This window comes from Chamaea fasciata, unplaced genomic scaffold (assembly GCF_029207755.1).
Source record: "Chamaea fasciata isolate MVZ Bird 193981 ecotype frontalis unplaced genomic scaffold, bChaFas1.0.hap1 SCAF_1, whole genome shotgun sequence".
NCBI classification, from domain to species: domain Eukaryota; kingdom Metazoa; phylum Chordata; class Aves; order Passeriformes; family Sylviidae; genus Chamaea; species Chamaea fasciata.
This window is the reverse complement of record NW_027094086.1, coordinates 24,339,566-24,351,436: the sequence shown is the minus strand read 5'-3', so window position 1 is coordinate 24,351,436 and position 11,871 is coordinate 24,339,566. Positions and strand designations below refer to the sequence as shown.

Here is an 11,871-nt window from a genome sequence, read left to right as displayed (position 1 = left end):
ATGCCTTAATTATGACCTCTGCCATTAGAAGCTTTATGATACTTTTTATATGTTCACTAAGGGGGGGAAAAAAGGTTACCATCTGAAAAACTAATGGTATCTCATTAGCAATTACTCTTAAACTTTTCTGAAAACATTTTTTTTTTCTAAAAGATAATCTCACACTTTACTGGCAGAACAATCTACTAAACTCTTACCTTTCCAGCCTCCAGGTTTGAAATCTCCTGTGTTAGAAGTGCTCTAAAATGAACAAATCATCTAAAACTGATGAACTGGAGAAGTTAGTTGGATTCACATTTTCAACACAGCTTAGTAGTAAAGATACTAGCTTACAAAAACATTCACAAAAGTTTTCAACATGACGGTCAGGATAGTTTATTTTGAAGATTCTCATGTCTTTATTTTCTCTGCAACATTTTCTGGCTCCTTGATCTCTTTCACAGTAGCAATTAAATAAAGCACAAAATTGTTGGGTTTTAGTTCCTTTTAAGTTCAGAGGAAGATTCAAAACTGTATGATTCTGAAGCTAATTCCTACCAGAAAGCAAAAAACAGTATGCTAAGTGTTCAGAATTTGAAGACTTAGCCATTTTCTTTGCTCAGAGGAATCTGCATATACAGACCTTGCATTATCATTCAAAAAGCTTTTTTCTTGGCACTTAAACCAAAACAAATACTATGCAGAATAAAGCTATACTAATCTCGTAAATATTACAGAAAAAAACCCTGCAATCACAATGACGACTTCACATAACATAATGAAGGTTTGACCACCAGTGAGGGGGATCATTCACTGAAAAGGCTGCCCAGACAGCTCTGTCCTTACAGCTATTAAAGCGGCAGTGGACAAGGCCTCCAGCTGAAACTTGCTTTGAGGAGGCGATTGCAGTAGAGACCTCCCTACCTCGTGAATTTAGGAATTCTGGGTATTGAACAAGCAAATGTTACAAGTTTTCACTGCCAAGTTGCAACTTTGTTGTCTCAGTTTGAGGGGACTGCAACTTAATTCTTTAGTACTACAGATAATACCTTGCACAGTTGCAATGTCAACAAAAGTCCTTGCCCACACAAAGTTTCCTTCTAAGTGTTAATTTTGAAGACACAGCTTTTCCAAGCTACTTTTTATTTCTTCCTAAAATTTAAATATGCTGGTAACAAAGCAATGAAAACAACATGTTCTAAATGCTGACATAAGCATTTATTTTATTACGTAAGAAAATAACATAGTCGGTTGTCAGCTTGGTTGCCAGTGACAGATGTTAGTTAAAACTAATCAGAGATTGACCTGGAATGCATCCAGACATCATTAGCCAATTAGTATTCATATTATGCAGCATATAAAGATAAAACTGCTGAAGTCAGAATTCTTGATCTAACTCCAACATTCATTTTCCTCCTCAAGGTGAGTGAGAACAAAGCCTAACTGATGAACGCAGCTTCTGCAATCTCTGCAAACTACCCATCCTTTGCTGTGTTGACAAACTACCTGTTCAAACTACCTGAAGCAGCCAGCATCATTCTCACCAAGACCCAGAGCTGCTGAGAATAACAGTTGAGACCATTAACTATGCAAGTTTTAAATATAAGACACACATTTAAATGGCAATTTCCTTTTTATTTTAAAAAAGTTGCAAAGCCAGCTAATGAGAACAGGAAGCTCTTAGACAGGAATGCCTGAAAACACATGAAACTGAATAAAACCTGAAAAGTTTGCACAAAAAGAAACAACAAAAAAAATCAGTAATCTTTAAAATTTTACTATGCTAACCTCAGTAAGAAGTCTCATTTACTAATGCAGGTAGCACTGAAAATCTTCTATTTGAACCGTTTGTATGGTCAGTCAATGAGCACTTACGTTTTTATTTGATGCAGAGACATAAGACTGGAATTAATCTAAAAAAAAAAAAAAAACAAACCAACCCGAAGCATTACAACTCCATCTCTTTATACCTTGATGTATGACATTCAATATCCTACAGGTATTTCAACCAAGAGCTAAACAAGTGAACTGGTTATTATTTACAACCGTTGATGGAAACTCTTCTGCATCTTCCAGTAATTAAAAGTTAAATTAACTGTCAATACTGTCAAACCTAGAATGTGTTATTAGAGCATCTTTTCCTCCTTTACAGCAAACTCAGCTTAACTTTCCGTGGCCCAATGGGCCTATCGTTGAGTTCATTAATAGCAGCCATAGCTTCCTCATAGTTTGTCATAGCAACGATGGCATCACCAGAAGGCAATCCTTGTTCATTGTACTGCACAGAAACTGAATCCGGAATCACTCTGTAGCCATAGAAAAAATCCAGAATCTCATTAGGAGTAGCTTTAAAAGGTAAATTTTTCAACAGAATAGGAACAACACGTTCAGAACCGCCACTGAAATTTGGATCTGGCATAAATCTTCCTTCAGGAAAATTCCCCATTTTATTATTCCCAAACTCCATTCTGCCAAAAGGTTCACTGTCACCACCAAAATCCATGAGGGGTGGTGGACCCCTAAAATCCTTAGGAGGGCACATGAAGTCCTCAGGGGGATGTCTAAATTCAGAATGATGCCTGAAGTTCCCAGGGGGACCAAATGAATGCATGGGGGGCCCTTGTGGTGGCCCAGATGGTGAACCAACTGGACGGGAGAGGTCACTTCTGTCATACAAATGTGAATGACCGTGCATTTGATTTGATGCAGATAATGGTGCACCTACACCAAATTTCTGCATCTGATCTTGAGATATAAGTCTTATTAACACTTCTGTTCCCAAAAATGTTTGACGATTTAAATTTTCTGCTTTCATAGCTTGTTCTTCAGATTTAAATTTCACTAGTGCTTCTCCCAGTCCAACTCCTTTTTCATCATAGAGCAAGTAAATATCATCTTCATCAATATCAAATCTTGCAAAGAACTTTTGCACTTCAATTTTTGACACATCAAATGGAAAATTCCTTACATAAACACAAGTCTTAGGGCTGGAATGACCTTCCCGGTAACTTTTTTCTGATATGGCCTGTCCAAGATGATCTCTGTCCAGTGATCTTTTCCTCTCACAAGAGTCAATTATTTTCAACATTGACTTTCTTGAAATTGGAAAAATGTACACAGGACGATTGAGAAGAACCTTTCTATGACATTCCAAAGCAGCCTGATATTCTCTCTCACTCCTTAGCACCACAAATGCATCTCTAGTCCTTTTCTGATGCTTATCTGTTAGAATCTTGATCTGTTTGCTGTGTATATCCAGATCAGGAAAAAAATCCCTCAAATCTCTCTTCTCCACATTGAAAGACAGATTTCTTAAGTGTATGTAATATTCCTGACCGGGAGATGAACGAGAATGTGCTCTTTGTCTCCTTGGTGATCTTGAACGAGAATGCTTCCTTGAATGCATGTAGCCTGAACTTCTTGGAGAATGGTCTTCACACAAAAAGTGATCCATTTCATCTGGCATGTCTATCCTCCCACCGCATTCAATCCACCGTTCCTCTGTAGTTGGACTGATTTCTATAAACCTCTGACCCATGTATTGCCGATGACGTTTAAGTCCTTCTAAGGCATCACTGGGTGTAGCACACTTTACCAAGCAATCACCATTGTTTAAACCATTGCGGTGCTTTATCAGAATCACTTCATCCACACGTATCCCCGACAGGAAAGCACGTACTTCAACTTCTGTTGCAGAGTAGGGTATACCACGTAGAAATAAGTAACGATCGTCTGGGTTAAACGGGTGAGAATCCTTTCGTAACTGATAGTTTGACTTAGATATACCCATATCACCGTATCTGGTGCCGTTGGTATGGAAACCGGCCTCCAGACGATTTGGTGGCCCATAACTAGGTTTTCTTATTCCTTTTGGAGAAGCTGTAACTAAATGTGGTATATCTCCAACACTTGATGTACTAGAACCATTAGTACCTGTTCTTCTAGAGCCAGACATACTTTCTCGTCCCCCACGGTCAAATCGTTTTCGGCTCATTTCTATGGTACTCTGCATCTCTGCCTTGCTGCTGAGAAAGAGCTCTATGCGCGAGTCCTTGATAAACCCTCCCGAACAGCTCATGGCACGCCGGGCATCTTCATCTGTGGCAAATATAATAAAAGCCTCCCCAATCTCTCCTCCAATAATATGCACACCTCCATCAGGAATATTCAATCCCAAGAAGAAACGACGAATATCTGGAGGACCCGCAACAACAGGAAGCCCCTGTAAACGGATGACTACAGCCATGCTGAGCTCAACCCACAGCAAAAATCACCTGCAGACAAAAAGGTACACATGATAGCACGTCTTTAGTACTCAGCTATTACAGTATCTTATCACTTAAGAAGCTAGAGCCTTTTTAATGGATGCCCTTGTCTCATCAAGAGAGAAGGTATCAAAAAACCCACAAGTTCACGAGAACAAGATTAAAAGACAATTCACTGAATGTTGATTAGTCAGAACAATTAGCTACTCCACCGGCACACGTGCACAAATCTATCAATATTCCCTACCCTAAGGGCAACAAAATCCACCTAAGTCACTCCTCACCATCCACAATACCTAAAGAACACCTCAAGTCTTTCAGGGCATAGTTACTATATGCCAGAGATTTCTGCCCACTCCTAAGGAACAAAAAAATCCAGTTTACTTTTGAACAGGACACTAGCTGATAAAAGGAGAAAGGAAAAAGAGTAACTATGTCACTGAATAATGAAGTAATTCACCAACAGTGATGACTTTACTGCTTTGACAAGTTGCTCTACCCAGTGATCAGTTCTGTTCAATAATGTATGTTTTCTCAGCATTCAAAAATGTTGTCTCTTTGGCGTAGTCAGAGTATTAACTGCAGCGGCCACAAGCATATCCTAGTTGCCAGCCACCAGTCTGTGAGGAAAAACGGCTGTGTATGATCTTGTCACAATACTCAGTGAGAAGTGTTAAGCTTTTGGCAGCTTACCTGTTTCTGCTTTGGAGACCTGATAAATTCTGTAAAATCAACTTAACTGTGGAAAGAAAATGAAACATAATTAATGGCTGATACCTGTACTTTGCTTTACACACTGTGCTACACTGCTGCAGCCCATCCACAGCAGTGGCTAATATTAAAGCCAAGCATGTTATGAACCCATGTGAAGAACTCCTTCCATGTTCCAAGATGCCATGCACTGCATCTGTTTCCATTTTAGAAGCAAAAGAAATTCAAAATTTAGGTTGACTTCTGGAAACGATGAAAATACGATGAGATTACTTGGTCATCAATTGTGCCACACTGAACTGTTGCAATAAAACAGACTGACAGTGTATCAAGGGAACAGTTCTCAACTGAGTTCTTGAAAGGTGCTTAGGTCCATGTCAGGATTACACGACACATCCATTCTTCTGAAATCCACCTGGTTTCAAACTTCATATGTGTGCTACTCACCAGTCCAGCTCTGCACTTAACGTACACAGTGAAGACCGTCAAATGAAGAGCAAAAATATCCAACAAGGAGAAACTGCAGGAAGTACCTAAATTTACAAAGCCAGCTTCAGTCTTTTCCCTTTATCTTTAGTCTTACAGCCTTTCAAACATAAGAACAAGAAAAGCTTCAACACACTGACTTAACATACCCTGATTTTCAACCTTTTCTAACATCACACAATAAACAACACAATATTCTCAGAACAAACACAAGCCTCTGCAGCAAATCACTGCATCCCTTTAAAACACAACAGCACGACGCTCTGTGCATCTGAGAATACTCCTCCTACAAACCTTGCTCTGTAAAGCACTAGATCCTGATGACAAGTTATCCATCAAAAACCATAACTGTCACACCACCTGAACTCAGCAAAACAAGAGCAAAGCCCAAATTCTGTCACTAATGGACTCCACATCACTTCTCCACCAGTACTCTGTAAGCACAACAAACCAAAAACAACTGCCCATTTAGAAACTTCACTAAAGACCATCTGTCCTCTGTACTTCTGTAGTGAGTTGACCCCAGTCAGCAGCCAAGCACCCACACAGGCTGATTGTTCACTCCTCGTCCCCATCAGCAGGATGGGAAAGAACAAAGTCAAGAACCTTATGGGTCAAGACAGTTTCATCAGTGGAAAGAAAAACACAAAACAAAGGAAATCACTCGCCACCTCCCACAGGATGACTGATGTCCAGCCTTCCTCCAAATAACAACTGCCTTGGGAGTCAAGAAAAAATTCCCCCAAAGAAACCAAAACCATCAAAATACTTCTTCCTCTACCTCGTTTCTGTTGCCCAGCACGACGTTACATGTCACAGAATATCCCTTTGGTGAGTTTGGGTCAGCTGTCCCAGCCATGTCCCTCCCAGCTTCTCACCCACTCTGAGCACACTCATTGGAGGAACAGAGTAGGGAAAACAGATAAAGCCTTGATACTGTGCAAGTGCTGGTCAGCCACAGCCAAAACACCGATGTGTTGTCAACATTCTTTTAGCCACAAATCCAAACTGAACTGTATGGGCTGCTGTGAAGAACGTTAACTCCATCCCAGACAGACCCAGAACACTTTACAACATGTCTTCTCAACAGATGCAAGGGCAGTGCCAAAAAGCATGGAGAATTCAAGGGCAGAATTTTCACACAGCACCTTCGTGTCTTGAAAAAGCAAATCCGCTGCCCTGCTACTTCATGATGTGTTTAATCTGTAGTACTTCTGGATTCACAACTCCGCTTTCTTATCCCAATATTTAAACATCATTCACAACAGCTCTCCTCCATAATTCTTCGGTGATAAACAGCAAGTTATCCACGATGCACCAAGGATACAATACACAACCTTCAGTGGTGAAAACCAGACACAGTGGTTCCAGAGCACAATGTGATCTCTAAGAAGTCCATAAACAAATGCAAGTTCAAATAATAGCTCTTACTGACTGTATAATAAACAATCACACATGGGTAGAAAGCACAGACAAGCCATCCAACAACTTAAAATGCATAACCAAAAAGAGTTGACTTGTCATGAAAGTAAGAGCAATTCATTAACTGAAAAATTACTTCAGAGAGCAAGGATTTGGAGAATAAATAAACGACTTCATGCCACAACTTAAAAGCACAGAAGCGTACAGTTTTATGAAATTTTATATATAAGCAAAATTGGCTAGAAAACAGTACAATACCTATTCTTCCACAGCCTCGGGATATTCCAAATATTAAAGCCATTAAAATAATCCTCAACTTGTAAACACAGTAGGAAACTAAGTCTGCACTAGGCTAGTATTTTTATCATAACACTGAAAGATTACACAGACTACAAACTAGAAAGAACACCCACAGAAACACCCCGAATAGGAAACTGGACCAGTACAGAATAACCAGAGGAGCAGGGGAAAGTTTCTTACTCTGTTCCTCAAAATAAGCCTTAATAGAGGAAGCAGGCTGCTGCGAATAACCGTTTTCACAGTGCTGAAGGAAAACGTGAGTGAGCGGTGCAGCTGGACCCGCTACACGGTCCAATGTAGCACGGAACGGCTTCCGAGCAAGTCGCCCGCCGGCAGCAGCGCTGCTGGAGGCACCGCCGCGGGCGGCAGAGCAGAGAACGGGCGAGAGAGAACGCCCCGCGCCACACGCGCTACGGCCCGCCAGAGCCGCCCGTGCCCCGCCCCCACGGAGAAGCACGTCTGCTTCCCGACACCGGGACAGGGCTGACAGAGGCACCGGGAGCGGGGAAGAGGGATTGAAAGCCCAGGGATACGAGGAGGCCGGGGTACACGGAGCTGCTGCGCAGCGGTTCCGCGAAGGTCGGGCAACCGAGAACCGGCAAACTCCGCGCCGCCCTCGGCCGCACGCCGCACCCCGGGGAGGCGTGCTCTGTCCCTCACGCCATCCATCCACGCACCCACCGGACACGCCGCTCGGACGGGCCCCGCACCTCCCGGCTTCGCCAAGATGGCGCTGCCTCCACTGCCCCCCCTCAACGCTGAGGGGAAGCTGCGCTGCGCGAGCGCTTCCGGCCCGCGAGCGCGGGCCTGCGCGCGCACCTCCGGGCGGGGCGGAAACGCCGCGGCGCTGTGACCCCGCCCCCTCCGCTGTAGCTGCGCGTGCGCGGGCAGCGCGCCCTCATCGACGCGCGGGCGGGACCTGCGCCGGAGGCAATGCGCGCGCCCTTTCTGCCGTGGGAGCGCGTCTGCGGTCCCCGTCTAAGTAGATCTGTATGATTATAGATATCCACAGCGATAGACCTGTACGGGGATAGGTCTGTGTACAGAGATCGGTCACTCAGGGACCGCGCCGCTGCTGCGCTGTGCCGTGTCTTCCCGTCGGTGCCGGCGCGTGCCGAGCCTCAGGCACCGCTCACCGCTGCGTTTCCCATACCTGGACACGATTTCTAACGCAGCTCGGGCCTGCCTCAAGCCTGGGTTGTGAGCGGAAAGGAAGGCAGGGATGGAGGAATGAAAGAGAAAGAAAGGTTTAAGGTTAAGTGGGAAGGGCAGAGGCAGAGTACTTTGGTCGTGCAAGCGAGGTATTTTATCCTAATGTTTATCCTACCTGCCTTCCCTGTCTTTAGGTGTTCTCCTCTGTCTTTCTGTGTCTATCCAGTACTTGTCTGCTTCATTTTATCTAGGAAAGAGAAAAGAAAAAAAAAAAAAGAAAAAATAAAATAACAAACAAAAAACTATACTATTTATGGTAGATTAATCTAGCAATCTTGCCGACATTAGGAGCTCTCTCAACACTGGGTCTTGTTTAGGAAAAAGACATTGTTTATTCTGTGCAGGGTACAAGGTGTAGATTTCCACAAATTAAGCACACCGTAGAAAGATACATCTTTACACAGTCAAATTTACATGAACTTGAGCCTGGGGACAGATAATTCGACTTGAAAATATCAACTCAACCTTTTAACAGTTGTTGAGCCAACAAAATTAATCCAGTGAGAAATAAAACATAGTAATGTTGAAAATCATAATAGGCAATTAGCACGCAGGAGAGAGACAAGGAGAAACAACTAAAATGCAGGACACGGTGTCTTACAAAGTTTTGGTAACACCTGAGGGAATGAGAGAAAAGGCAACAGGTAGAAACATGCACAGAAAGTTCCACCTGAGCAGGAAGAACTTTACAGTGTCGGTGCGCTGCAACAGGCTGCCCAGAGAGGTTGTGGAGTCTCCGTCACTGGAGATACTCAGGAAATCCCAGGTGGCAGTGCTGTGCCGTGTGTGCTCTGGGTGGATACTGCTTGACCAGGAAGGTTGGACCAGATGACCCACGGCGGACCTTTCCGAACGGACTCATTCCGTGATTGTGTGGGATGTGAACGAGAGTGTGACAAAGGTGTAAAACTAAAGGGCAGTAACTTTGCCTAAGCATCCATTGTTCTAGGCATTTTGTGTTTTCACCTTGTTACCACTTCCCTTTCAGGGGAGAAATTACAAACACGTTACATTTGTATGATACACTATGCACCAGTTCTAGAGACCAGGTATCGGAAAGTGCAAACCGGGCCTCGGTGTCCGCTCGTTTCTCGCTCCTGATTTCGCACAAGACGAACAAAACTCCTTGTGAACCAAATACATAAATTCGGGCTTGCGCCCCTTCCGCCGGCCCGCCCCGCGAACGCTTCGCGTGCTGCGGGGACAGGCCCCCGACGCTCGCCGTACCGCGCAGCTCTGGCCAATCAGCTCACGCGGGCGAGGCGCGCGGTGGCCATGGCGACGCGGGGCCGCGGGGCCGCCGCCGCGCTGCTCATGGCGCTGTCGGCGGCGCTGCCCCCCGCCCGCGGCTTCTCCGTCCCGCTCCAGCGCCCCGCCGACTGCGGCCCCGACCGCTACTTCGACAGCTCCCGCCTGGCCTGCGCGCCCTGCGGGGCCAACCAGCGGCAGAGCGCCGGCGGTGAGCGATGGGGGAGGCGGGGCTCGGGCGGCTCCGCGCTGAATCCGCCCCCTGCAGCGGGAGAAGCGCAGTCGGGGCTCAGGCTGGGGCGGTGGAACAGCTGCCCTCGGGCACGTCTGGGAAAGACGCGAAGGGGCCGAGATCAAGCAAAGACCTAAGAGGCCTCAGCACAGCTGTGATGTATCTGAGATACAGCTCAGAGAAATTACTTTCAGCCTTTTTGTAATACCCTTTATTTCCTCAAGCATTATATTGTATTTGCATTTTCATAATTCCACAAGACCCTGAGATTATGTTCTAGAACACTTCTGTAACTTCAAACTCCTTGTCAAACTTGAGTGTCTGAGATACCAAGTGTCTGAGATGCTCAGGCTGTGCCTCTGCCAGTCCAAGTCCCCCAGGGGAGCTTGGAGCAGATACTACAGCCTGACAGTACTAAATGGAAAGTACAGAAAGTACAGATAGTTGGCTGCTTTCTTTAGGGCATAAGGAGGTATTAAAGTGTCCATCTTTTAAAAATACGGGATCCAACAAGAGTGGGAGTTCCCTGTTGCACGTACAAATTTGAGACTGAGACCCAGCAACATCTCCCTTCAGAACTGATGCTTCAGTCAGAAGCAGTGATGTGGAGGGCTGTGTTCACAGCTGCTGCCTGAAAGCTGCTTACCTTTTCCACCACCACCATGGTGCCCTAAAGACTAATCCCATAGTTCACTTACTGGAAAAAAATGCACTATTTGTTTTCACATCCCCGATAAAGTGGGTGTCTAGATCCATGACTCCATTTTAGGCTGGATCTTCCTCTAAATGAAGGGTTTCAAGGAGAGGAAAATTCCAAGGGGAGGTCAAGGGGTTTTTTTTTCCTGCAGATCTGACTGGACCGGTGTAGGTAGGTGCCACTCAGTGCTGTTTGCATCTTGACTGAATTCCACTTGAGGTTGCCCATACACTCCCTGGCCAGCTCATCAGTTTGGATTCTGCTTTCAGGTGACATGCCTAAAAATCTAGGTATTGTCACTGTGAGTGTCACAACTCAAACTTTTCATCGATCTATCCAATTGGGCTTTTTCTTCATTAGAACTAAGTAGAAATGGTTGATCACTTTGACACATTTCTGTACAACTGGTCTCATTAGAGTGTACTTCAAGGTTATAAAACTTTCCACAGAATTTGACATCATTTTTGCCTGCACAGTTCAATAAGCTTAAACAATAAAAACAGTTTATTATTACATATAATCAGTTTCGGTTTGTGGTATTTGTTGAAAAGTAGAGAGAGAAGTTCTTGATGCTGAGTCAGGAAAAATTTCTTAAATGTTGTGAGCACTAGCAGATGGGCTTTATACTGTGCCATGAAAATAGTGTTTAATTTAATATAAAATGTTAAGTATGTTCTGTTCACTCTTTGAAAACCATTCAATAGAAACTTTGATCCCCATGCACAATTTTAAAAGCCTTGAGTTTAAAACAGCTTTTCATACTACAGCTATATTTTGAAAAACCTTTTGATAGGAAGACATTTTGGTTTTAGGACTGACTTCAAATAGAAAAAAATAAAAGCTGTATACAAACATATAATGCTGGTGTTGTAGGGAGGAAAGGCTGTGGCAAGATTTATAAGGAGAGATTATATCTATTGCAGACCAACTGGCAAATTTTGGTTTAATTAAAAATCTCACTAAATACAAGCTCTGGGTCCTTGTTCCACCCTGGGAGATCAGTCAGCATTGTAACATTCTCCTAAAACATCTGTGTGCAAACTGTAACATGGGCATTTTTTAAAAAGCAAGATGATTTTCATTCACATCTCACTCAAGTTTTTTATGTGTCTATCTAATAATCCATCCTGTTCTCTTGAGAACAATAGTAGTTGTTCTTAGTATTCTGTCGCCACCAGTCAGTTTTATTTGGATTAAAAGTGCATTTGTTTTGTTTTCTTCAGGTAGTTCCTGTGTATGTGAGCCAGGATACAGGATGGTTTCTAGTAATGGTGGGTTCTCTGTTACTTGTGAAAAATGCCCAGAAAATATGGTAAGTA

The 11,871-nt window shown here is 43.8% G+C and overlaps 2 protein-coding genes across 5 annotated transcripts in view; one reads left to right on the top strand and one right to left on the bottom strand.

Moving 5' to 3' along the window:
* Window positions 1-339: 339 nt before the first annotated feature.
* RBM12B (RNA binding motif protein 12B) lies at window positions 340-7,945 on the bottom strand. Of its 4 annotated transcripts, none has more exons than XM_066178773.1 (3): window positions 7,845-7,945; window positions 4,938-4,983; window positions 340-4,253 (listed from the first exon to the last, which is right to left on the bottom strand). In XM_066178773.1, exon 3 carries the CDS (start codon window positions 4,223-4,225, stop codon window positions 2,126-2,128), a length of 2,100 nt encoding a protein of 699 aa, XP_066034870.1. In that variant the 5' UTR covers window positions 4,226-4,253; window positions 4,938-4,983; window positions 7,845-7,945; the 3' UTR covers window positions 340-2,125. The 4 variants fall into 4 exon arrangements, with proteins under 4 accessions (XP_066034870.1, XP_066034880.1, XP_066034900.1 ...); XM_066178783.1 differs by having other exon boundaries at window positions 7,874-7,894; XM_066178803.1 differs by lacking the exon at window positions 7,845-7,945 and adding an exon at window positions 7,344-7,525.
* A 1,705-nt stretch (window positions 7,946-9,650) lies between these two features.
* The window catches only part of TMEM67 (transmembrane protein 67), a 32,336-nt gene continuing 30,115 nt past the window's right edge, over window positions 9,651-11,871 (top strand). Inside the window, exons 1-2 of the mRNA XM_066178761.1 lie at window positions 9,651-9,834; window positions 11,776-11,864. Of these exons, the coding sequence (XP_066034858.1) occupies window positions 9,651-9,834; window positions 11,776-11,864 (273 nt within the window). The remainder of the gene's footprint in view (window positions 9,835-11,775; window positions 11,865-11,871) is intronic.

Coding starts and splice junctions, on each gene's coding strand:
- RBM12B (XM_066178773.1), bottom strand. CDS start 4,225: ATGGCTGTAGTCATCCGTTTACAGGGGCTTCCTGTTGTTGCGGGTCCT.